Source organism: Lontra canadensis, unplaced genomic scaffold (genome assembly GCF_010015895.1).
Source record: "Lontra canadensis isolate GAN:19392208 unplaced genomic scaffold, GSC_riverotter_1.0 scaffold232, whole genome shotgun sequence".
Taxonomy (NCBI): Eukaryota; Metazoa; Chordata; class Mammalia; order Carnivora; family Mustelidae; genus Lontra; species Lontra canadensis.
Genome location: NW_022631226.1, coordinates 442,066 through 468,048, shown reverse-complemented (window position 1 = coordinate 468,048; position 25,983 = coordinate 442,066). Strand labels below are relative to the sequence as shown.

Below are 25,983 nucleotides of genomic sequence, written 5' to 3'. Positions count from 1 at the left end.
CAGCGCCCTCTTGGAACTGTTGACCCAGGGAGTTTCGTGCTTTGGTAGGAGGGTTTGCTGGGCTTCTGCGACCTCGGGCCAGCCTGGGCTGCTTCCTTCCTCTTGGCTGTCTTTCCCAGTGTCCTTCCTGGTCTTGTCTCCGTCTTCATCCTCTCTGTGCGTCTCCCCCAAACTCAGCACAACAGCCCGCCACAACCCTGCTCCCCTATCAGGGATCCCGCCTTTTGGGAATGGCACCCCCATCCTCTTAGGCGGGAGCTCGCTCACCCGAGACCACAGGACTCAGCAAGTCTGATCCAGGTCTGCGGGGCTCCAGAGTTCCGGCTTCTCCCACCCGAGAGCCTGCCTTCACACACCGCTAACAAGCTAAAAATGCAAATGTCGCCCTAAGCTCCAGCCAAACTCTGGGCCAGCCTGAGATGCCTCCCCCTTTATTGCCATGCTGGCTCTCTGCCTGGACCCTTTTGTGGGCCGTCCCTCCCCCTGACCCCCCACCCCAGGCTCCCCACTGCCTCAGCTCTCCCGGGCTGCTTGCTCTGCCCTTGCTGCCAGCTTCCCCCGGCCCCTCGTGCATGATTCTGCATGCAGCTCCCTTAGGAGTGTTGGCTCAGTGCCACCCTCCTCTAATTTTTCCAAATCTTGCCCCTCGGAATTTGACTCCATTTCCTGTTTTGCTAAGCGGTCTGGGATCAAGGGTGCAGGCACCCTCTGGTCATTTCCTCCTTTCTCGATGCCCCACCCCTCTTGAATGGATGGGAAGAGGGGTCCCTCCCAGCCTAATAGATATAAAGATCAACCCTCAGTTTCCTCATCGGAGCAATGGGGACAGTAATGTCCCTTCTTTCGGAGGGTCATCGTGAGAGTTAAAGGGGCACAGAGCACATGTTTGGGGGCGTTGGTTCTCGTCAGTGATGTTCATCTCCACTTTGATGTCCTTCAATCAGATCTCTCTTACGAGGAACAAAAGATCCCTTCCCTCTCCTCATACTGTTTTCTTAGCCGCACAGGCATGAAACCTCCCTCATCGTTGACATCACCACCCCTTCTAGCATCAAACTTGGCTGCGGCCCCTTTTTCCAAGAAACAGCTTTCACATTTGTCCCTTCCATCCCCGGCCCCCAATTCAGGGCCATGACCCTGCAGCTGGCACTCCTCAGCCAGAGTATCGGCAGTCAGCCCTCATCATCTCCCCCTGCCCCGCAGCCCGCTATGACTACAGACCTGTTGGGGGCTGGGGGCGTGACAGCGTCCTCTCTGTAAGTGTGCTCCCATAAATGCCACACTCCCTCAGCGCCCTCAGGACCACCGCCTCTGCAGCACACAAGGTGCTCAACTTTGCTGACCTGATGGAATCCAGTCTGGTCCTAACTAGACCTGCCTCGGCCCAAACCAGACAGGTCTACCGTCTGTCCTCTGGCTGTGCCCCCAACTTCGCCCATGCTGTTATGCCCACCTTCCAGCTCTTAGCCTGCCTATCCAGTATATCCCCAGGCTATCCTTCCCTTCCTTTGGCCTTTTGTACCTGATGCTGCCACCAAGAAGAATGTTCCTTTTTTTTTTTTTTTTTTTTAAGATTGATTTTATTTATTTGAGAGAGAGCACGAGCCGGGAAAGGGGCAGAGGGAGGGAGAAAAGCAGACTCCCCCATGAGCAGGGAGCCTGCCTAGGACCCGGGATCATGACCTGAGCCAAAGGCAGTTGCTTAACTGCCTGAGCCACCCAGGTGCCCCAAGAGGAATGTTACTTTTGATGACTTGTACTCTCAAAGTACTTCGAAGTCATCTCTACTACTAGTGAACCTTTTTCTTGTCCTGTTTGCCAACCACATTTCTTGCTTACCCTTCTTGCTCCTTCTGAATCATCTGATACATGTCATAGAGGGCACATAGTGTGTGTATTAATGCTACCTGCAAATTTTACTTACTGGCCATAAACACTGTTGGGCTCCTACTATGTGCAGACACTGTGCTAAGGGTTTTCTATGCATTTTCTCATCTAATTAGAGTAACCCCATGGGTATATTTTATCTTCATTTTACAGTTGAGGAAAAGGAGCTCAGAGATTAAACAACTTGCCCAAGTTCTTACACGTAAGTGATGGAGCTAGGATTTAAACCTGGATCTGCCTGCCTTGAAGTCCGATTCTTGTCACTATACTATTTGCCTCTAAATATAACATTAAAATGCCTGTAAACAGCAGGCAGAGTAAGTGTGGGTGAGAATGTCCTTTTCCCAAGATATGTTGTGGATTGAAGGTTGCCTGCTTCTTCTGCAGAAAATTCAAAGGATAAAATGTGAGTTTTAGGGTAATACTTAGAGTAAGAACATTGCAAGGTCATACGTGGGACCAACCGCCCCCAACCCCCATCCAGAAGGTGTGGGAGAGGCTGTGGACACAGAAGGTAGGAGTGGAAAGTAAAAGGAGTTTGGGAGTGCAATTAATTGCAAATGTACAATTTAGAGAAAACCAATCAGCTGCAGGATGAGTTCCACAGGCTATAAAATACGGGTCAAGAAAAGGCTTGAGAGCTGTCTGTAGCCATAGGGACAGAAAGGGTAGTCCCAGGGAACTAATCACACATCAGTCAGGTGCCCTGCAGAAAAGGGCACCTGACTGATGCCCTTTTTTTTGGTTTGGGTTTTTTTTTTGTTTTTTGTTTTTTGGTTTTTTTTTTTTTTTTTTTTTTCAGAGAAAGGAGGCATTTGATAGAAAGGGGTTGGGGTCACTGCCAAAGAGACTGGAGCAGGGGTCAGCCCTCAAGTGGCCCGGAAGGGAATTGTCAGATCAAGAGTCCATGTCCTGAGACCCCAGTGGGAGCTGGCTGAGTTGGTGGTGAAGCTTAGTGTAAACCCGTCAGAGCCAGATAACCCCCATCAGGCGAGTGTAGCTAATAAAAATGTGGGACTCCTTGTTCTAACATTAGGAAGAATTTTAAGATGATGACAGCAAAAATTTAAATACCAAGCAGAGAGCCTCTCTACATGCAAGGCACTGTGGGACTGCTTAGGCCACGAAAGGTTTGGACTGAGTGCCGGCCATCGTTCTGAGGACCATACGTACATGTGTCATCTCACTTGATGTAATGCTCAGGTCCTTCTTTTGGAGAGTTTCTCAAGTCCCAAGACGTGGTGCTTAAGAGCTGGCCTTCCAGGGGCCTGTAAGCCCCCAACAGATTCCTGATGGTGAAGGAAGTTACTCAGAGCAAGAGAGAAACCACCGAGCTAGTGATTTTTTTTCTCTTGTACTTTGGGAGATTGTGAGTAAAAGATAGATGATCATTTTAATGTGCAAAGAAAAAGAACTGGTTCAGCAATAACAAGAGAAGCAGATGTAGCTGAACTGATGCTGCCTTTTCCAGCTGCATCAGGAAATGTAGAAATGTGTGCATCGTGCTCACTAGTCAACAAAACACATCCAAATACTTGTTACTTGACTCTCCGTGCTGGAGCATTCCCTCAAAGACTGTGTTGCCCTTGATCTTATAGGTCTAGGCAGTAGCAGATCCTCGTTTTCTGATTCCAGTCACCTCCCTGAAAACAAACCCCCTTTTCTATGCACTGTATAGAAGGTTCGATACTCTCCTGGAAGCCTTTCACCCTTCCTCAGTGAAAAACCCCACAGATTACCTCTAGCCCCAAGTGCCTTCTCAACAGCAGAGCACAAAGGTTGTGCCTTGACCTATTGGTTCAGCCTTGGAACAACCCCCTTCTTTGGGGGAAAGATTATGGGGTGGGGGCAGGGAGGAGTGTGGAATTGGAAAATTAAAAAACCATTGCTACTGGGATCCCAGAAAAACATGATTCGAGTTGCAGCAATGCAGAAGACAGTAAGAGAGAGACTCTCCAAAGAGCTTTGTCCTGGGAGAGGCAGGAAGGGCCAATACACTGTTCTCTCCAACGCTGTGATGCCAGCAAAAGAATTGTATTTTTTCTGAAATTTCTTTCCAACTCGCTGAGCATGGATCTGGTCCACATGGAGACTCTGTGTGCCCTGTAGTCATCTGATGAACTTCTGAAGCATAAAGATGACATTTCTATCAGGTTTAGTTCGAGTTTCAGTACAAGCTCTAGCCCAGTGTATGCCTGGAAAGTGGGTCATAAAATGGATTACCATTAAGTATATTGGGTTTTATTAGGAAACAAATGGAATTGACATTACTGAGCATCAAATAATTCCAGATTTACCCCACAGAATATCACAAATGTTGAAAACAAATCACGGCGGCTCCTGGGTGGCTCACTTGGTTAAGTGGCTGCCTTGAGCTCAGGTCGTGATTTCGGGGTCCTGGGATCAAGCCCCATGTGGGGCTCCTTGCTCAGCGGGGAGTCTGCAGCTCCCTCTGTCCCTGCCCTTCCCCCGTGCTCATGCTCGCTCGCTCTCAAGTAAATAAATAAAAATCATTAAAACATTTTTTAAAAATTAAAAATAAAATCACGGTAACCCTGTGAAGTACTCAAGTTATCTTTCCTCTCCTGCCAAAAGTGTATCATGATGCTCTGTCTGTCGGTTAAACAAATGGTCCCAGTATCCATATTAACTTAACAGTGAGAGATGTGAAGTCCCACATTCACAATAAAAACATTTGTCACAGACTCGGTAGAGCTGCTTGGCTGGAGAGCAGTTTAGGTAAAAACTCAAGGACTGGTGTAGGTAAATGTGCAGTTGTGGTCAGCCACGAGGCCCCAGGACACCGCGGTGAGAGGGCTGGTCTCTGGACCAGGCCAATAGAATTGGAGGTGCTCGTGCGCCGCGAAGCTACATCGCCACTTCCGGGTAACGTCCGCCGCGACCGTGGGGACTGTTCTCGCGTGAGCGGAAATACTCAAGCGTTGTAAATGTCCGTGAACTCGGAATTGAATACCGCCCTGGAGGAGTATTCATACCATTCATTGAAGGGAATGAAATAGATCTTAAAGATGTTGAGTTTTTAAAAAGCAAATTGCAAAAAGGTGTGGACAGTCCAATGCCATTGGTGTAAATTTTTTAAATTCACAAAACAAACATAGTCTAAAGCATAAAAACATAGATGGGAGCAATTTATATCAACCTCAGAAGAGAGGGATGGAGGGCTTTGGTTGGATTGCTGATAGTCCATTTGTTAAATGTTTTTTTGTTTTTTTTTTAAACAGCAAAAAGTGTTAAATCTGTTATGTTTGACTAGCAGGCTCATGCCTGTGTGTTGTATTATTTTTCTATACTTTTACTGTACATTTGAAATGTTTTGTAATTTTAGAAGAAAGTATTTTGAACACAGAAGCATAGTTAACTAAATTTTTTTAAGGATTTATTTATTTGAGAGGGAGAGAACTTGGAGGGGAGTTGGGAGAGGGCAGAGGGAGAGGAAGAAAGAGAATCTCAAGCAGACTCTCCACTGAGCAGGGAGCCCCATGGGGCTTGATTCCTGGCCCCCCAGATCATGACCTGAGCTGAAACCGAGAGTCGGACACCTAAACGAGTGAACCACCCAGGCGCCCCACATGGTTAACTAAATTTTAAATAATTTTTAGCTTCCCCCAAATTTATGTTTAAAAAAAGATATTATAACTAACGTAATATAACCTATTAAGTAGATTTTAGAAAACTAGAAAAAATAAGTAACTCAGACTCTCATCACTCAAAAACAGTCCTTGTTAATGTTTTGGTCTATTTCCTCCCATGTTTTTCCTTGTGTGGGTGCCTGTGTGTTTAAACATACTTCTCAGCATCTTGGGTACACATATTGAATTCTGCCTTTTTCGCTCATTATAGTATCACCCTTTTTCCATGTTATGACTTAGACTCCATGAACGTCATTTCTGTTGACTTCCATTAAGCATTATCCACAGCTTGCTTAACCAACACCATTTTTTGCCTCAAACCAGGAATGTTCAGCAGTCACACAGCCCCATATTCATAAACATAATCCCTTTGAAAGGCTCGGGAGTGAGTCGTGCTCTCTGTTGATTTCTACAAGGCTGTTTTGTGTGGGATGACAGTAAAAAGGTCTGTCACATCTGTGACACCACACTCCCAGGAATCGGAGCTTGTGGGCGTTCATCCCGTGGGTTGGAACTGTACATATTTTCAAAGCCAGCTCTGTGTCTGTCTTGCCTGGGAGGAAACAAGTGCTTGTATGTCCTGGTACATCCAGCATCTGGGCCGGACTCCTGAGCCTGCAGCTGGGGGAGTATTTGCTGATCCTGTTAAACTCGTGTTTTTAGACCGGAGGTTTTAGCAGAAATAATTAGTCCAGATATTTATGTGCCCCTTCCCAGTTTGCAGATGCTCTCACACCACTGCCCCCAGATTGTCTCTGGGCCCCCACGAGGTGAGGTGCAGCACGGGCACACAGCTGGCCCGGGATTCCAGCCAGTAAGTGGGAAAGTCAGCACCACCGTCCAGAGACACCTACCAGAACCCTTCAGTTACTGTCCTTAGACTCAGGCAAGAGGGACCGTGTCTGCCCAGAGCCCACTGGCCTCTTCTAGACTCAGGGTCCCTGGGATTCCCTAACGAATGGTTCTGAGCACTTCCAGGACCAAGCTTGACTCTGTCCTCCTGGGGGCCAGACTACCAGTGTGTGCGCGCCTGGTCCAAGGGCAGCATTTTGCAGGGAGTGAGCAGACCTTCGACCCACAGGCTGCAGGATGAACCCAAGGTCACGGGTGTGAGCTGCAGGCAGGTGCAAAGGCTGAAGGCCAGCATCCCCTACAGTGTAGCTCAGAGTTGCAAGGACTCCCAAGAGCTCTAAATTCAGACCTGGCCTTCTTGGCTGTATATTTGTCAGAGTAGTAGGAGGATAGAATGTATTCCGCGTAACAGCTTGATCTGTAACTTTTGACTGTTTAGAGGTTCAGCACATGAACCTCCTTTTCTACTCTTGGTGTGGGACCCACAGATCTTAGGAAGAGTCTTGGCTTTCTTATCGGACTGTGCTGTTTCCAGGTCCCCCTTTTTCTATTCAAGGCCACAGACATACTGGGGGAAGTGCAAAGGAAAGGAACCAAGAACCAATAAGATAATTAAGTGTATAAAATAAAATAATTTAGTATATGAAATCCCAATATTCGACACACCGCATGTCCACGTGTAAAGGCAAGAAATGCATTTCAGGGCAGAAGAGAGTACAGCCAGCTGCCGTAAGGGTGAATCAGCCTGGCAGACCCAGCCGGATCACGAATAGAAGCCAGCTAGTAAAGCTACAATCTGCTGCTCTTCCCCTTCTCTCATTTTCCTGCCCTCACCAATCCCTTTTACCCCTTTGTGTACCGCAAAACTACCGCCCTCTATTGGTTGCTTTAAGCTGTGCAAAAAGTGGGACCCCTGACTTTTCAAAACATGTATTGTCTCCCTGCCCCAGCCAGGGTCAGCGTGGGAAATCTGTGTTGCAAGAGTTTTCATTTTAATTGTTGTTTGGCCACTGAACTAATTATCTTTTTCAGTTCCCCATCCCCCAGCAATGTTTCTGATTTGTGATCAAGGATTTGACTGACTAGAGAAGCATGAAATCATTAAGACCATTTCATTGTCCTGTTTTTCTCCCCTACAGAAAATGGAGATAGACAGTCAAAGTCTGGATATTAAGCACACATTAGGACAGACGTCACTCCGTCCATTTTATTCGAGATGTTTCCCTTGACTTTCCCAACTACCCGTCAAGGAAGCCAGTTTAGGTAAAGCTCAGAGAGGTTAAGTAGCTATTATAGTAGCTATTATAGGTAAAGCACCTCAGGGAGGTTAAGTAATGTGACTGAGGTTATCCAGCCGGGAGGTGGAGAGTGGGGCCTCAAATTTGGGCCCAAATAGAAGGATGGGTTTTGTCCAAACTTTTACTCATTGGAAAGAGAGGGTCATCTTCTATCAGAGCACTTACAGAGTGGTGGAGCCCTCTCTTAATTATTCTATTTTGATGAAGTTCTGTTTGGGAACAACACATTAGCCTGGAACAGCCTTTGGTCAGTGCTAGTTCTGGAAGCTTGTGCAGGACACCCGACCAAACTGGTTTTTAAAAAAAGCATATGTGGTGAAGGTGGATCTTTAATAGAGATTTAGTAATTATTTCTGGAGGTATGCTTTTTAAAATTATTATTATTGTTATTACAAGTGAGGCTTTTTGAAGATTTCTCTTTAAGTGGTACCTTGTGGAGGTTGTGAATAGAGTAATTTTTCATCGATAAATCATACAGGGACCTAGAAACTACCTTATCTCAAACAAGAGAAATGGAAATGAACTCAGTGTGCTTGGAAAAACTGAAGACAAAACCCCATGTGAAAGGTGCATATGAAAACTTTGAATAAAATTGTTTTATGAAGGGGCACCTGGGTGGCTCAGTCGGTTAAGCGTTGGCCTTTAGCTCAGGTCATGATCCCAGGGTCCTGGAATTGAGCCCCACATGGGGCTTCCTGTTTAGTGGGGGAGTATGTTTCTCCCTCTGCCCCTCCCTGCTGCTTACTCTCTCTATCAAATAAAAAATATTTTAAATAAATAAATAAAATTGTTTTGTGAAATATGAGAGAATAAAACAAAATGATATATCCAAATTAAGCTTTCCTTCAGTAGGATTTAAATACGTCTGGTGACTAAATAAATCTTATAAATAGACGTATGACATGAAACATTTGGTTGTGTCATCTATAGATTCAGGTTGGCCAGAATCGCTGGGGGTGGAGGGACTCTGCTCTTTGGAAAGGAGAGGTTAGCCTCGGGCTCAGGGAACACCAGGTGGTTTTTCCAAAGCGACGAGCCACAACCCCAGACGAGGAAGAAGCAGGTTCGTGCGCTAGATCCGCAGTGGTGATGAGTTACCCACTGGCCCCTGCGTGCCCAGCTCCTTCCAGCTTCCCGTGTGTTGCTGCACTGAGGATTCACAGCCTGTGGCTTGATAGGGTCTGTGGTTGGCCCGAATGTCTACCAATGTCTGCCTGCATCGGGGACTCGGCTATGGGAAGGGATGTGACAAGACTGCTCTTCCTGTCCCCCACAGGCGGCCCTCGTTGGAGGCACCACCATGGTCATTGGCCACGTCCTGCCCGATAAGGAGACCTCCCTCGTGGAGGCATACGAGAAGTGCCGGAGTCTGGCCGACCCCAAGGTCTGCTGTGACTACGCCCTGCACGTGGGGATCACCTGGTGGGCACCCAAGGTAACGGGGCTGGCTGGAGTCCCCCAAAAAGGAATGAATGCTCTTTGAGGCAGAGGGGCCATTTGGTTGGAGTCGGCTAGGGTTAAGGATACCCCCGCATCCCATGCCATCCTAGCCCGCCCCCCAAAATGCTAAAAGAAAAAAACCACATGATTCCACAAGGGGATGAGAAGGCTTGTTCTGCATAATTTAAAGGGCCAGTTTTCCAGCAGACAGAGAGGGCCTAAGGCAGAGGTATGGGGAGCCCTGAGTAGTGGAGCTGGCAAGAGTCAGGCTCCAAGGGTCGTGTCGTTTTCACAGTGGAAGGGACAATAGGGCCCTGCGGGCTCAGAACAGAGGTTGCTATCTTGACTCGGTGCTGCCTGGAACAAATGGACAGGGTCCCTTCTTCCCTCTGGGGGCCCAGCCCCCATTCTGAGAGCTCAGAGGCTGGCCCTCACTCATGGCTTTCCCATCCTCCCCCTGCCCCAGGTCCCGGATTCCCACCTCCTGGCTTTTCCTAAAAACAGATAGATAAGCCTTCAGATTTTGCTTGTTTCTAGAGTTTTTGTGCTTATTACCCGAGGGAAGCAGGCTGGGTTCTTTCATCAATTCTGTATTAACCACCATGTGCCAGCACTCGCGTGGGTGCCCTGGAGTCATGAAAATGAACAAGCATTGGGGCGCCGGGCTGGCCCCGTCGGAGGAGCACACAGCTCTTGATCTCAAGGCCGTGAGATCAGACTCAGCATTGGGCGTGGAGTCTACTCTAAAGCAAAACAAAACAAAACAACAAGCATTAAGACATTTTACAAAGTTCTTCAGCTGTGGAGCCTGGCCTAAAGGGCCTGACTCCCTTCTCAGATGGAATTAAAAGCCTCCTGCACTTCTGCCCTTGGGTTTTATTAGCTGGGAGCATGGGAGTCACCCAGTCTCCTCCGTTATTTCCAACCTGGCCCTCAGGAAAGGCCTCGGAGCCCCCCAGGCCTCACACCATGGAACCCTCCCTGCTGCTCTTGGGCAAACGTGCAGGCCACCCTGAAGGTCAGCCAGCCATTACCGCAAGTGGGGGTTTTGTGTTGGACAGCCTTCTGGATGGACAACCCTACCCTGAGCCTCTCTATCTCCTCCCATGGGAGTTGGCCTGGAATAGAGCGTCCATTCCAATTCTCAGCCACACTGAGGCCAGGCCAGCCATCTCTAGGTCCCTGAAGGTTGTGGGGACCTCTACACTTCTCAAATTCTTTTTTGTTAGTATCAAATCATTTCTTTCTCACTGTGGATTTTAAAAGTAGGAAAGAAGTCCATTATCTGGTCATGCCCCCCCCACCCCCGCTCTGCCCCAAACACAGCCACTGTTGTTTTAGCTTATTTCCTTCCAGTCTTTTTTTTTCATAAGTGCTTTTGACATAGTAACTCTTTCATTTAAGTGAGAAAATTTTTTATTTGCCTACATGGTCTTCATGGAGATAAACTTCAATTTATTTTCCTATTGTCAGACCAATGTTGCTTCCATTTTCTCCTGATATAAATAATGTTGGGATGAAATTCCTTATTCACATAGCTTTGCTCATATTCCTAAATTGGATTTTCCCCAGGGCCTCAGGATTTTTTATTTTATTTTATTTTATTTTATATTTTATTTTTAGGTAATCTCCATGCCCAACCTGGGGCTCAAACCCACAACCCCAACAACAAGTGTCACGTGCTCCACTGACTGAGCCAGCCAGGCGCCCCGGCGCTCAGGATTTTTTGCATTATTGTGCCTTCTTTGTAATGCCACTTTCATTAGGGAAGCAGGGGGCACAAGCCGTGGGAGTAAAAGCTGTTAATGCTTTTACCGAGAAGGCTGACTCGGAATCAGAAACACAGGACAAGCCTCTGGGGTAGCAGAAACACACCTGGACGGTAACAATATAGCCTATATTTATGTCACGCTTGACAGTTTTCCAAGTGAGATTCTGGAAGATGGCAGGTGGTCATATGGTCACTCTGCCGACCGGCTCACGTCCCCTCCATCCTCGGCCGGCACCCGCCAGCAAGCCTCTCGAACATCTGTACTCACATGGCATTGCCTTTGCATTTTGTCCTCCAGGTGAAAGCAGAAATGGAGACACTCGTAAGGGAGAAGGGTGTCAACTCATTCCAGATGTTCATGACCTACAAAGACTTGTATATGCTTCGGGACAGTGAGCTGTACCAGGTGTTGCACGCTTGCAAGGACATTGGAGCAATCCCCCGAGTCCATGCTGAGAATGGGGAGCTTGTGGCCGAGGCAAGGCGATAGAGAATATTGGGGGGGGGGAGGCTGGGGCACCCGTACAGGTAGTTCTCAGGGGGATCCCCGACCCACCCCCATCACCCATCCCATGATTTTGTTCAGATAAAATAAGTTATAAAAGAAAGTGTGATATGTTGACACCCCAGATGAAAATCCAGAAAATCCAAACTTGTCTACTGTCTGTGAAACAAAAATCTCTTTACAGTCCAAAATGGTTTCTGAGTCTTAGATAATGATGTCTTAGTCCTAATGATAGGATATTTAAATTCCATTACAGCGAAAGAATTTGGAGCACCTCTAAGAAATATTTTTAATGAGATTTGACATCAGAATAAATGAGAGTCAGCTCTGCTTTCCTGTTACCCCCCCAAACCCTGCCAGAGGAGCCGAGATATTATTAGCGATTTCCTCACTGACAGATGAGCCCCTTTGCACTCCTGGAAATTAAATAGGATATCTGGGAAGGCTTCATCTAGGTGTTTCTGGAAGCTAGAGATTGGACTAGACTTTGAGTGGGGGCAATTCTGACTTTCAGACCAATTGTCTTGGATGTCCCAAACCTCTGGGCTAGTTACAGAACTATAATTTTAAGAGGGAAAAATATGTCCAGTCCTCATGAAGTGAGGCTCAAGAGAGCCCTATTGCAAGGGAGCCCTGTGCTGATTTTGCCTTCTTTGGGGAGAATACTGCAGAAGTGAAAAAAGTAGCAAGCCTACGGGGATGGGCTGTGTCCAGCATATTTTAGTGTCCCTGGGGTTTGTGATTTGCTTGTATCTGCATGGTTCTCTCAAATTTCTGTCTTTTATTCAGGGTGCCAAGGAAGCGCTAGATTTGGGTATCACTGGCCCAGAAGGAATCGAGATCAGCCGCCCAGAGGAGGTGAGGAAAACTTTCCCTGCCTCTTGTTCTCTTCTTTCCTATGGATTCACAGGATCTTTAGGATAGAAGAGACATCAGTAAATCGAAATTGTATATTATCGCTTTCTCCATGGGTGAAATTCTCATCTGGAAGCTTTTCAGGGAACGGCCTCCTCACTGCTGAAGCTAACATGGCCTTGAGCCTCCTTGGGAAAGACAATTTGCGGGGGAACCAGACCCATGATTTGATTCTGGTTTCAGGGATCCGAGGGAGACAATGTGAGAATAGTGGGAAATGCTTTCCCCAGAATTGAACGGGGGTCTGGGGGACTGGGAGGCAGAGTGAAATGGCCTTCAGGTGTTAGAAGAAATTCCAGACTGTAAGTCAGTGAGTAAGCATTTTCGGAACAGGTCCCCTTTCAGCATCTGAGGAAACCTTTGGACCCTTCCCACCAGAAACCGGGGGCACACCCATGTCTCCGCTCTCTGCCCTTTACTACCCTGTGACCCCTGGTGACAGTGATGAAAGGCCATGCCATCCTTGCCCTGTGGTTCTATCCTTGCTCAGCGTTGCATGGCGTCCACACACACTCCCGGTAGTCCCCCTCCCTGCTAGAGAATTCTGCTCTGGAGAGACCACATTGGACAAATAACGCCTTCTTGTCCTGTGACCCTATTCAGACATCCTCCGCCATTTGTGAGGAGAAAGCTATTTCCGTTTCTTCAAAGCCGTCAGTGCAGAGTGATGGCTGCATGTCCATGAGAGACGAGGAGCCGGAGACAGGATGCGAGGGCCCTGCCATCAGATAGACAAGGCCCTGAGCGTGCCTGTGAGAACAAGAGTAGGCGGGTGGGCACAGGACTGGGCTTTGTCCAGTTATAGGAGGGCAAGAGCAAGGCTTTGACTGGACGATATTAATAGCATGAGTCGTCACCGTCGTCGTCTAGCAGTGAAAGGCTCCACATCAGGGAGATTTTGCTCTCTGGACGAACTTCAGCAATGTCTAGCGATGTTTTTGGTTGTCCCACATCGGGGTGGTGCTGCTGTCATCTCATGGGTAGAGGTGACAGAGGCTGCTTCAGGACCCTATGGTGCCCAGCAGCCCCCACTGCAAAGAATTACCTCAGAATGCCCACAGTGCCGAGGTTCAGAAATCCTGCTGAGGTGGCTGTGGAGAGACCACACCAGAAAACACAGAGAGATGGGACTCCAGGTTTCCATTAGCTTTTGTTTTGTTGCCTTTTCTTTAAGGCCTGAGGAGCATCCAGCGAGGCTATGCCTGGCGTCCTAAGTGCTCGGATTCTCTTGAGGAGCAGAGTGGTTGGAGCTTAGTGTTCCTGGAAGGCAGCCCCTAGGGGTTACAGTGGACCCTTCCAGCTCTGTGTTGGATATTCCAGCATTCTCTACAGAGTGGGCTGTTGAGCATATGTGGGCATGCTTGGGAAAGAGGGTGAAGCTTGTTTTCTTTCTGTCCTTGGTTTCCAACAGCTGGAAGCTGAAGCCACTCACCGAGTCATCACCATTGCAAACAGAGTAAGTAGACCCCGGCTTCCCCTCAACCTATTCTTGACTCCGGGATCAGAAGCCAGACTCTTCCATCTACACGGCAGGGTCCCATTCTGCCCTGGCTGCCAACCTCATGCCTGACTTCGCAGGACCCCAGATCCTTCTGCTGGGTGAACGTTGGTATTCCCACAGACCTGGCTGAATCCTTGCTGCCAGCTCTCTGTCCCCACCCCGAGCTTGCTGAGCCTGCCTTCACTGCTCGAGTAGAAATGGCTCCCACGGGAGTCAGGTGGGTCCAGGGGCCACAGAGCCTCCCTGCAATTGAACTCTGTTTCCTGTAGAGGAACTCGGTAGATGTTTGCTTAAACCTCCGCCTCTGGACCCCTTAGAAGTTTTCCTTGGTATTGCTCAGGGTCTGGGGGTGCAGGTGCAGTGTGCTGATGGGAACCGAGCAAGGGATGTGAGGCCTTGACCAAATACAAGCTCAGCATAGGCAAGTCACTCAACCGCTCTGATCCACTCTTCTGTTACCTAGAATTGGAGTGGTAATAGCACTCCTCACGGCGTGGTTGTGAGGCTGAAAGGAGGCAGAGAAGGAAAGGCACTTTGTGAACCGCAGAGCACTAGACCAAGGTTCTTACTCCTTCTACACGATCAGTAAAGAGTTCGATCTGCTCAGCAAATCTGAACCGTCACCTCTAGCGCAGCCATTTTCTAAGTGCGACGCCTGGACCAGCAGCACGAGCATGTGTTAGAAGTTTAGAAATGCAGATTCTCGGGCCCATGCAGAACTATGGAATCAGAAATGGCGGGTGATACCCAGCCATCTGTTTTAAAAAGCCCACCGCTGATTCCAGAGGGCACTCGTGCCCCAGAACCTCTCCTCTGGAAAGACGTGGACTGCCTCTAAGGGTGTAAACCTGAGGGGTGGTTTTAGGAACACCAGGGAAAACACACAGGTTGGAGGTCCAGCGGATCTCAGAATTAAACAGTAAAGTTGTGCCAGGCACATGACAAATCAGTCCCGTTCCTAAGCTCTCTGTCCTCTCAGAGAATCAGAAAAACATTTGGGAAAGGCCTCCCATTAGCAGTTTACAAGTCTGGGACATTGTTTTACTGATATAATGATACTTAGGATATTAATTACTTCCTGATGGAAACTTACTCCATAGTGAGGAGAGATCTGAACAACACAAGGCTGGGTTCCTATTTTTTAGCTCAAACATATGCCCAGAGAAGCAAAGCCGTGAACCTTTGTAGTCCAGCTCCGTGGAGGAGAAGCTCATCGACTACAGTCCAGGTGTCTGTTTGCAAGGCCAGTCCTGTCTGACATAGACTCTGAGCCCTCAACCTCCTGTATTCTGTTTCTTGTCCCGAAAGCCTTCCATCTACTGATAAAGCAGCCCTCACCCAGGCTTTGTCATTTTCGATACAGAGTATAATCCACGACTGTTTTAGGTCATCACACTCGCGAATAGAAAACAATCCGTTTTAGGTTATAAATCTCTTGTTGTCAGCTGACATCTTACCCCGATATTCCCACTGGCTCTGGGGCTGGGTGCTCCTTGCCTCCTCCCAGCTTCACACACTCCTGCTCTGGCCGCCAGCCCCGTGTTCCCAGTGGAAGACCCTCACCCTGAGAGTGGGGCTGAGAGGTGCAGGGGGAGGTTCTGGGGCCAGCGCTCGTGTGGCGGGGATCGTGCTCGTGCTTGGCTGGTTGACGGGATTGATGCTCTCTCCTTCCCACTGGGTTTCCTTATCTAGACTCACTGCCCGATCTACCTGGTCAACGTGTCCAGCATCTCGGCTGGTGATGTTATCGCAGCTGCTAAGATGCAAGGTGAGTCCTGGGGCCGGAATGGACAGTGCGCATGTGTGGTGGGATTGCCGCCCTACAGGGCCGCCAGCCCAGTGTATGCGCTGTTCTCTCCTGGCACCCTTGGAAGCACTCCGCTCTGGCGTCGGTTCAGTGCCTTAGAACCAGTGTTTTCCTCTGCACCTTTGTCTGTGTAACAGCTTTACAGAAGTGTCTGTCACCTCCCCTGGGTCTGGTCAAATTTTCCAAGTTTTCAGGCAACTCATTAATTGCTGTCTTTTTTGGCCTCTTGGGTTTTACTAGCAGTTGCCTGGGTAACCAACATAAAATCCTGGACCAGTTCCAATGGACCTTTCAGGGGATGCTTGGGAAGTCCCTGGAGGGATAACAGCATCTGAGCCCATCTTCCCTCCCGGCGCCCCGGTGTACGAGCCCTGGGGCACCTGTGTGTCTGCTGTGGCTGAGCACCAGGCAGCATCTGGAGGATTCTATATGTGCTTGTGGTCTCGGCAGGCTCAGGGGGCCAGTGAGGTCCTGCTGACAGGAGAAACAAAGGCATGGTCACCGACCTGAGAATATAAATCAGAACAAGGGCCACCAGGCTTCCGGGATCCCGCCTCTGCTCTCGCGGGAGCCCCGGCATGTCTCACCTGCACGGCTGCCCCTCTGTCCTGCCACCAGTGCCCCACAGCACAGCACCTGTGGTCCAGCCGAGCCCAAGCACCGAGCCCAAGCTCTGCACACTGCTGCCCCCCTCCCCTCGGCCCCCGCCCTTCCATTCTTCTTGCCTGGAGCCAGCCTGGTGAGAGGTAGCACTCTGACCTTAAACCCAGCTGTGCTCTCAAACGTGCTCGTGAGCTAGGGCAAGTCCCTTCCTCTCTCTGACTTCAGCTCCTTCACGTAGGGCCATTCAGACCATTGGTCTCTCGGGTCAGTGGCTTCCTACTTTAAGGTCTGGCCTTTGTGCTTGCAGGGAAGGTTGTGCTGGCCGAGACCACCACGGCGCACGCCACGCTGACCGGCTTACACTACTATCACCAGGACTGGTCCCACGCGGCCGCCTACGTCACGGTGCCTCCACTGAGACTGGACACCAACACCTCAACCTACCTCATGAGCCTGCTGGCCAAGTAAGGCGCTTCAGCAGAACCTCATGGCCCCAGAGCGCACCATTAACTCGTAATAGGCATCCTCATGGTGATGTCCTAGCGGCCCCGAACCTGACCTAATTTCACTGTGCCCGTGGGATGACTTGGCTTTGGTGACCTTCTCTGGAGCCCATCAGATAGTTGGCAACCCCTGGGGCTTCTCTGACCACTGGATTTGGAGTGAGAGTTTCTGAAGGGTGAGAGGCAGGAGCATATGGAAAAGTGTGAACAGTGCTGATGCAGAATTTCAAGGGACATTCCTTTTTTGCACTGAAGACCACGGCAGGGCTGTGGGATGTGTCCTCTGACAGGACCTACAATATACGTGGGCCTTTCTGTCTCTTTGTTCTTCACTTCTCCCTCCTCTCATTGTTTTGCATGTGGTTCTTCTCCCCCACGTGTCTCCCTTCTTTCTTTCCTCTTCTCCCTCTGCCTTCTGGCCTCTCCCCCTCATTCCCCTCATCCTACCCTTCCAGATCCCCTTTCCTCCAGCTCCTCTTTTTCTAACACCTTTTCCCATGTGATCCAAATCTAAAGGCAAAGGTTCAACCAGCAGGCCGAATTCAGAGGGACACAAACACGAAAAGCTTTTGTTTCATCCCAAACTTTTTGCAGCTTCTTTCTTTCCTTTAGAAACATCTCGGGTAGAGTCTGTTGCTTCCTCTCCCTTTTAGTTACCGAAATCCAGTCTAATTTAAATGTCCATCTCCTTCCTTCCGCATGCCCAGTTCGGGTTGGGAATTCGTCTCCGTTCCCAAGCACCAGCCTGTACTCCTGCTTCTCAGGCAGAAAGTGACTGGCCTTTGGGGCCCTCCCTGGGCAGGGCATATGCCCAGTGAGGGCTCTCTTCTGCCCCCCTCCAACAATCCTCTGCTCCGGGAGATGGAGTCCAGCCTGACCTCTTCCTCCTGCACCTTTCTAGCTTCCAGAGCTAGCGGTATCTCTGCAGACTGGGACCCTGGAAGTCCGCTCAAGCCTGGCCACCTTTTACAGTGTCTGGGGCCCAGCGAAAGCTCTCTCAGCTTTGCCACTATCCACGGTGGGAGGGAAGGCTGTCCCCCCGCATGGGCTTTCCTGACCCAGAGACTCAGGCACGTCCACTAATCCACCTCCCAGGCAAAGGCCCACTGCGATCGCCTCTGTTCTCCGTGGGTGAGCCTGTTGAGATGTGCCCTCTTTGACTGCTAGGAGAGAGAGTAGGAAAGCCCACTCAAACCATGAAAAGAAGGAGGGAGGAAACATGACAGACTCTCCATTCTGTAATACCTCAGTCTCCCTGCCTGTTGTCCTCCGGTTTTATACATCTGGTGGTGGTGGGGGCGGGGCTTGATAAGCTTCTTCTCTTCTAGGGTGATGGTGGGGATGATTGAGGGACATGGCCAGCCCCGACTAAAGGTGGCTGTCTTTAGATAATGGGGCCCTTATTTTATCCACCTCCTTACTTTTCCATCCTGGTTGCCAACAATTGGAAAATTCCCACTCAACATCCTGCTGTGTTAATAACACCTTAAAGATGTGGGTGGGGTACAGTCGATAAGGTCTCAGGGGGAAGGAGGCCCCTGGAGGGGCAATCTATGCTCAGCACTGTACAGTGATTATTTTCCATCCCTGATAAAATAGGGAGCACATGGGAGGAGAAATGCCAGATTAGCTCATACTTCTAAAAATGCTTTTCAGGGGTGCCTGGGTGGTTGTCTGTTAAGCATCCTACTCTTGATCTCAGAGTCATGAGTTCAGGCCCCGCATTGGACTCCACACTGGGCGTAGAGCCTAGTTTAAAAAAAAAAAAAAAAAAAGTTTTTCATTGGGAAAAGCCAGCCTCCTTTTCATCATTATCAACACAACAAAAACAAACAAGTATCAAGGGCCCACTGTAATACTTCGGGCTCAGTTCCAAAGTCAAAGAATCTTTCAAAACACCTCTGCTTGCCACAGGCAATTTACTGAAAGAACAGAAAGGTGGTAATTGCCCCCACGCACCCAAATTCAAATAGGCTGGGGGGTAAAAGAGTATTATTAATTGAATAATTTAAGTTTTTATGTCTAGCCTATTTTTAATTTCAATTATGTAAATAAATTCACTCAAGTCGAATTGTAATTTCATGTGAACTATTATGAGAGTAGTTTGAGTCCTTTTTTAAAACCAGTGCATATTGTAAAAATGTGCAATTTTATAGAATTTGGAGCATTGTTTTAACATCTCTGTGATTTGCAGGAATTTATGGTTACTTTTTTGCCTTTAGAATGCATTGCTGGTGCTAACTGACATTGCACAGAATACTTGATTGGAAACGTAGACACTAATTATCATATTCCTATAAGAGAATCCATGTGGCTTCCTCACAATCTGCTTTAGGATATGATTTCTTACATGTCAGGGTAAAAGGCACAATCTGTGGGTGGAAGGATTTATCCTTTATTTAAAATCTAATTTCTTTTCTCTTTTCTTTTTTTATTAAAGTGTAGTTGACACAGGATGTGACATTACGTTCGGGTGTGTCACAGCGAGTCGACAGCTCTGTGGGTTACGCTGGGCTCACAGGTGTAGCTATGATCTGTCACCCTACAACACTGTTGCAGTGCCATGGGCTAGACCCCCTGTGCTGTGCCTTTCATCCCGGTGACTTACTCATTCCAGAACTGGAAGCCTGTACCGCCCCCTCCCCTTCACCCATTGTGCCCCTCTGGCCACCCCCCTCCCTTCTGGAAACCACCAGTTTGTTCTCTGTGCAAAATCTAATTTCTTAAAGGGACCAGAAGGTTTTTGTTTTGTTTTTTTTTTTCATTTGACTATGGAAATTTTAAAGGACTTCACAAAGCCAGTCATGTTTTAAACTTTATGGTTGGGTGTGTCATATCTCCTGGACACTTAGGGGACCTCAAAAGCCTTTCTGGAGGGGGCGCCTGGGTGGCTCAGTCTGCCTTCACCTCAGGTCATGATCCCAGGGCCCTGGGATGGAGCCGTGTGTCCTCAGGCTCCCTGCTCGGAGGGGAGCCTGTTTCTCCCTCTCCTTCTGGCCCTTCTCCCCCAACCCCTGCTCTCTCAAATAAATACAGAAGAAATCTAAAAAAAAAAAAAAAAAAAGCCCTTCTGAAATGTGACCACATTCATTCACACCTGCCCCAGGGGCACCTACTTGTGTAGGAGTCTTTTTTTGAAGTGGGTACTCAGTAAGACCTGGTTAAAGAATGGGAGTTGAGGTCCCTAACCCTCTGTTGGTGACCCTAACAGTCCCCTCTTCTGATCCGATCCCTGCCTGGGTGTCTGGAAGGCCCCTGAGGAGAAGGTGAAACCCTGTTGGGTTCTGCAGGCCCAGGGAATGTGGGCAACCCCAGGGCCCTAGAACAAACCATCCACTGTGTGGGGAGTCCCTCCCGCAGGCTCTGAGGAGGCCCAGAGCAGGAGCTTTGACTCAGGAAGAGCTAAGTCATCTCACTGGGGATCTGGCCAAGGACAGTAGTTATTTGGGAACAGCTGTGACTGATGAGCCCGGCCAGGGCTCAGTGTGTAGCCCAGTGCCCCATGTGCTGCCTGACCCCGAGTCATCTGAGGGCCTTACAGATCTGGTCACCAAGCCAGAGAATGCCTTCTGCTCCCAGGTCCCCCTCTGATGCGGGTAGTCATCAGGTACTCCCAAGGCTTTATCACCTCCTACAAATAAACTAGATTCTCAGGGCTCCTGCTGTGTGGTCCCAGCGGTTGTCCCCCTCTCTCACGACTTTCATCCTCCAACTCGGACCCTGCCTGCCCTCCAACAGTGTTTCTTCCTGAAGCTAACCCCAGCCTGGGCAATGTGGCACCCTTCCCCCTCCGCCCCTCACCACCTCTGAGCCCTCGGCTGCAGAGATCTCAGAATGTGGCCCAGCTCTACCACCCTTATTTGGCAGAGTCACCATCCTGAATCTCTGCCCTGAGTTCCTAGAGAGCCCAGAAGCCCCGAAGAGCCCCACCACACCGTAGCCTCCCACAGCCTCACATGGAGGCCAGCCTCAGTAACCCTCTGACGCTCATGGAGGGCAGGGTTGATGAACGGGTTGACTTGTACATTGTGACTGGTTTATGAAGGCAGACTTCTCTTCTGTCTCGTCCCTCCTTTCCCCTTCGGTGCCATTAGAGCCCCACATCCAAGAAAGGCAACGGCTACAAGTTGTTTAGCAAAGCTGAGCATTGAACCTGTAAATGTTTTGCCCAGCACAGGTTTGTCACCAGCAGGGACTGGTAGGGGTTGAGGAAGGCAATGAGAGGAAGCTGGCATCTGGGCCTCACATGAGCAAAATGCTAAGTTCAGTCTTTATTCACCTGCATTCTTCGCTCTTAAAAGATGATGTCCCAAAAGCTCTCCTCCGTGTCTCCTGTGACTCTGACAGTCGGTGTCACACTCTACCTATATTCCCATTCTGCAGATGAGTCAACTGAGGTTCATACAGATTAAGTAACTTGCTTGAGATCATACTTCAGAGATCAGCTTGGCCTGGGTCCCAAAGGAAAGCTTTTCCCCTGCATCTGTCCCCACCGTCTGGGACCCTCGCCTCCCTCCCTTAGCGGTCACATCTTTCTCTCTCTCCAGTGATACTCTGAATATTGTGGCATCAGATCACCGGCCTTTCACTACGAAACAGAAAGCTATGGGCAAGGAGGACTTCACCAAAATCCCGCATGGAGTGAGTGGCGTGCAAGACCGCCTGAGTGTCATCTGGGAGAGAGGAGTGGTATGTTCTGGGGACCCGTCTCCGCTCCAGTCCTAGCAAGAGTTTTCACTCTATGGAGGGCTGCATTAATGGCTCCCTGTTTCATTCAAAAACAAAACCAAGGGGCGCCTGGGTGGCTCAGTGGGTTAAGCCGCTGCCTTCGGCTCAGGTCATGATCTCAGGGTCCTGGGATCGAGTCCCGCATCGGGCTCTCTGCTCAGCAGGGAGCCTGCTTCCCTCTCTCTCTCTGCCTGACTCTCTGCCTACTTGTGATCTCTCTCTGTCAAATCAATAAATAAAATCTTTAAAAAAACAAAAACAAAAACAAAAAGGTATTCCCACCCTCCACCCACTCCCCCAAATAGAAAGGTAGTACAGCCTATTCTAGAAATTTGGAAAATACAGAGAAGTATTAGGGGGGGAAATCCCCATAATTCCATACTGAGAAATTAAATGATTAATATTTTGATATATTTCTCCCCAGTTCTATGTGTGTGCTACATATTATTTTAATAACTGGGTTCATTTTCTTTTTATGTAACAGTCTAGAGTGTTTGCCTATATTGGTAAAAATTCTTTTTAAAACATCTTTTTGAGGGGCACCTGGGTGGCTCAGTGGGTTAAGCCTCTGCCTTCAGCTCAGGTCATGATTGCAGGGTCCTGGGATTGAGCCCCACATTAGGCTCTCTGCTCAGCGGGGAGCCTGTTTCCCTCTCTCTCTTTCCCTGCCTGCCTCTCTGCCTACTTGTGATCTCTGTCAAATAAAAAAATAAAATCTTTAAAAATAAATAAATGATAAAACATCTTTTTGAATAGCTAAATAACATTTCCTCCAATGGAAATACCACCTTCTCTGAGGTTTGGAACTTTGAGCTGTTTCAAATCTTTGCACTCCCAAAGAATGCTGCAGAGAATTTCTTTGTTCATAAGTATATATATTGTCAGCATTTCTAATTATTTCCTTAGGATAGGTTCCTAGAAGCAGATTTCTGGCCCAAAGGATATGAACATTTTTAAGGCTCTTCATGTATTTTTCCTAATGACGTTTCAGAAAAGATAGGGACTAGGACTTCATTTAAATACCACCTGTTCTCCCCATGAAGGATAAGTATCTTTGGTCTTGACCTATCACAGAGTAGCTACAGCAAAGTAGGAGCCGAAGGAGATTTGACCTTCTCAAGATGAGACCACCAGCACAGGGGGACGCAGGAGTGGCCAAGGAATCCCCCTTGAAGGGAGTCCATGGTGCTCTCGCTGGTGGCTGAGGCAGGAAGATGTTTTTGGAGAGAACAGAATATATGTCCCTTCATGGGGGAAGGGAGGCTACCGACCCCTCTGTCATGAGCCCATGAGTAGAGCTGGTTGTATAACAGGAGGTCGGTTTCCACTGGGTTAGACAGCCTTTTGCAAAGGGCCCACTCACCGTTGTTGCTGGATGGAGGAGTGAGGAGTGAGCAAGGGAACCGAGCCGACTAGGTTGGCTCATCTGCCATGGTGCCCACGTCGTTGTCCTTCTTGGCTCCATGGTTCTGACTCACTAAAAGTCCACCGGCCAGAGGCAAGGGTGACCAGGGGTTTGAGGCACACGCAGTGTTGGGTTGACTTGGCACTTCTGCAATGTTTCAGGTTGGTGGAAAGATGGACGAGAACCGTTTTGTGGCCGTTACCAGTTCCAATGCAGCAAAGCTTCTCAACCTGTACCCCCGCAAAGGCCGCATCATCCCCGGAGCCGACGCCGACGTGGTGGTGTGGGACCCCGAAGCCACAAAGTAAAACCCCCTGCTAGCTTCCAGCCCTGGAGGGATATGGGGTTTGAAGGAACTTATGTTCCCAAACTCTGCAAGCTTCTCGTCTTTGCCCGTGTCTAACATAGAGAAGTCCGCCCCTGAGGTGTGACTCCATTCAACAACTACTTAAAGACCTGCCATGGTCTGGGCACTAGGAATGTGGCAATGAACAAGACCATCTTTTTTTTTTTTTTTTTTCCCCCCGAAAGAGAGAGGGGGAGGGAGTAAGCAGGGAGGGGCAGAGGGAGAAGGAGAGAGAAGATCTTAAGCAGACTTACCAAGCGGCGCAGAGCCCCACGCAGGGCTAGATCTCACGACCCTGAGATCCTGACCAGAGCCAAAATCAAGAGTCAGATGCTTAACTGACTGAGCCCCCCAGGCACCCCGAACAAGACAGTCTTAAGACTGGCTACAGAGCCTCCCCACGGGCCCAGCTCTTCACGGCGTTCCAAAGCGGCTTCACGTCGATGAGCTCATTTGATATCCATCCCCAAAAAACACTTGTGCTGGAGTATGTATTTCCATTTCCTGTTGATGAAACTAAGACCAGAGAGTAGCGAGCTCCCCACATCACAGAGCTAAGAAGCAGCTGAACGGGACAGATACCCTGATGTTCTGGGCTCTCCCACCCGCCCCCTGCTTCCCTCTGTGAGGGTGTTGGGTACTCCAGAGAGCACGGTGCTCGACAGCCACACATTAGTGACCACGAGCCGAGTGATTATACGAAGTGTGTCAGGAGTCACTGTGCCGCAGGATACAGAGCGTGGTTTTTACTCAGAGATCCGGGCAGGGGAGATGGAAACCATTTTTTCATATTAAATTTCATTCAATCACTCAACAGATTTTTAAGTCCCCCTTTTTGCCAGGCACTTTGCCAGGGCACAAGCCAGAAGTGAGCAAGACAGGCAAACATTGAATGGAAATCTGAAAATAAAAAGTCGAATTGAAAAGAAGGTCCACCCTGTGTACCACCACCCGCCCTGGTGCCAGGATACCTACATTCTCTTCTCCAAAGAGCATTTGAGAAGCCGTGTTCTGCCTCCTGACGCCGGGGGACAGGTCCCTGCTGCTATAGAGGTGTGGCTGTCATTGATCACTATTGGCAGAAAAATCCCTAGAGTTTAGGGGCGCCTGGGTGGTGCAGTCGGTTAAGTGTCAAACTCTTGGTTTCAGCTCAGGTCATGATCTCAGGGTCGTGAGATTGAGCCCCGCGTCAGGCTCTGTGCTCAGCACAGAGTTTGCTTCAGTTTCTCCCTCTCACCCTGCCCCTCCTGCTCACACTCTCGTTCTCCTTCTCTCTCAAAAATAGATAAATCTAAAAGCAAAAACAAAACAATGCTAGAGTTTAGCCCAGTTGATTAATTTCCTGGGACTACCCTAACCCTACCACAGACGGGGCGGGGGGAGGGCTCACACACCAAAAATTTATATTCTCACAGTTCTGGAGGCTTGAAGTCCAAGATCAAGGTGTCCGCAGGGTTCAGGAGAGTTGCTTTCATCTAGGGCCTCTCCCCTTGGGTTGTAAATGACTGTCTTTCCCTTCTGTCTTCATATGGTCGTTGCTCTGAGTGTCCGTGTCTGCTGTCTGAATTTCTTCTTATAAAGACATCAGTCAGATTGGTTTAGGGTCCACCCGTATGACCTCATTTTACTTTAATTAGCTCTTTTAGAGCCATGTCTGTAAATGCAGGCACATTCAGAGACTAGGGGTGAGGACTTTGGCGTATAAATTTGGGGGGTAATACAATTCAGCCTGCGACCACCAGCTTTGGGGGTTATTCCTTCCCACTGAGCATCGCCCCCTCCCACTGAGCGTCCATCCCTCCCACTGAGCCGAGACCTCTTTACCTCTTCTCAGAGCTTTCTCTCCCACCGCTGCCTCTCCCCCAGGACCATCTCAGCCAGCACCCAGGTGCAGGGAGGAGACTTCAACCTGTATGAGAACATGCGCTGCCATGGCGTCCCCCTGGTCACCATCAGCCGGGGCCGAGTCGTGTACGAGAATGGTGTCTTCATGTGTGCGGAGGGCACTGGCAAGTTCTATCCCCTGAGGTCCTTCCCGGACACTGTCTACAAGAAGCTAGTCCAGAGAGAAAAGGTAAGATGAGGGAATGAGAAGAAGGGTATGGGACAAGGTAGTAGCCCCCTTTTGGGGAATTCTGTAATGACTGTATTAAATCTCAGAGATGTTCTCTCTCTCTTCTCCCACTGATTCCTAGTGTCTGGAATGGTCACTTGGGAACAATGGAAAGAGCACAGTCTCTAATTCCCCTGGAGCTAAGGGAATACTTACTACAAGGTGCTCATAGATGTCCCCAACATCTAGCGTCTGGAAGATTCTTGCCCATCCTCCGATGGGATTCCTGGCTTGGCCTGGGTTACTGGAGTTGCTCTTTCCCTGAAACCTCCCCCTCCCTTGTGACTGTAGTAAGGAGGGTGGGATTTGCCGGTGGTTTGGACTGCCCCCCCCACCCAACCCCGCCAACACTGCTAATGGTCAGGCCAGGTCTGGAATAGTTCATATCTCAAGGGTCCCGCCCAGTCCTTGGAGTCCATAAGCACCCTGTTCACCAAAATTTTGGGCTTCTCGTTCCCAGGGTGCCGTGTCCTCTGAGGAGACAGAGTCACCCTAAGGAAGACTGGCTGTGCTCTGATTGCTCAAGGGTTGACTGTCCAGCCTTATGTTTGAGAGCTGGCCTGGAGAATCTGGCCCAAATTCTTGCTGACCGCTCCAGGTCCTGGGAAGCAGGTCTGACCTCTGGGCGGAGATCGCAGATCATCAGGAAAGAACAGCTC

At 49.2% G+C, this 25,983-nt stretch overlaps 1 protein-coding gene across 2 annotated transcripts in view; it reads left to right on the top strand.

Moving 5' to 3' along the window:
- Window positions 1-25,983, top strand: part of DPYSL5 (dihydropyrimidinase like 5) — a 93,004-nt gene that overhangs the window by 58,445 nt on the left and 8,576 nt on the right. For both annotated transcript variants that reach the window (XM_032849558.1, XM_032849557.1), the window contains exons 3-11: window positions 8,964-9,122; window positions 11,197-11,376; window positions 12,193-12,261; window positions 13,730-13,774; window positions 15,512-15,587; window positions 16,537-16,693; window positions 21,280-21,421; window positions 23,027-23,169; window positions 25,078-25,285. In XM_032849558.1, coding sequence (XP_032705449.1) covers window positions 8,964-9,122; window positions 11,197-11,376; window positions 12,193-12,261; window positions 13,730-13,774; window positions 15,512-15,587; window positions 16,537-16,693; window positions 21,280-21,421; window positions 23,027-23,169; window positions 25,078-25,285 — 1,179 coding nt within the window. The remainder of the gene's footprint in view (window positions 1-8,963; window positions 9,123-11,196; window positions 11,377-12,192; window positions 12,262-13,729; window positions 13,775-15,511; window positions 15,588-16,536; window positions 16,694-21,279; window positions 21,422-23,026; window positions 23,170-25,077; window positions 25,286-25,983) is intronic.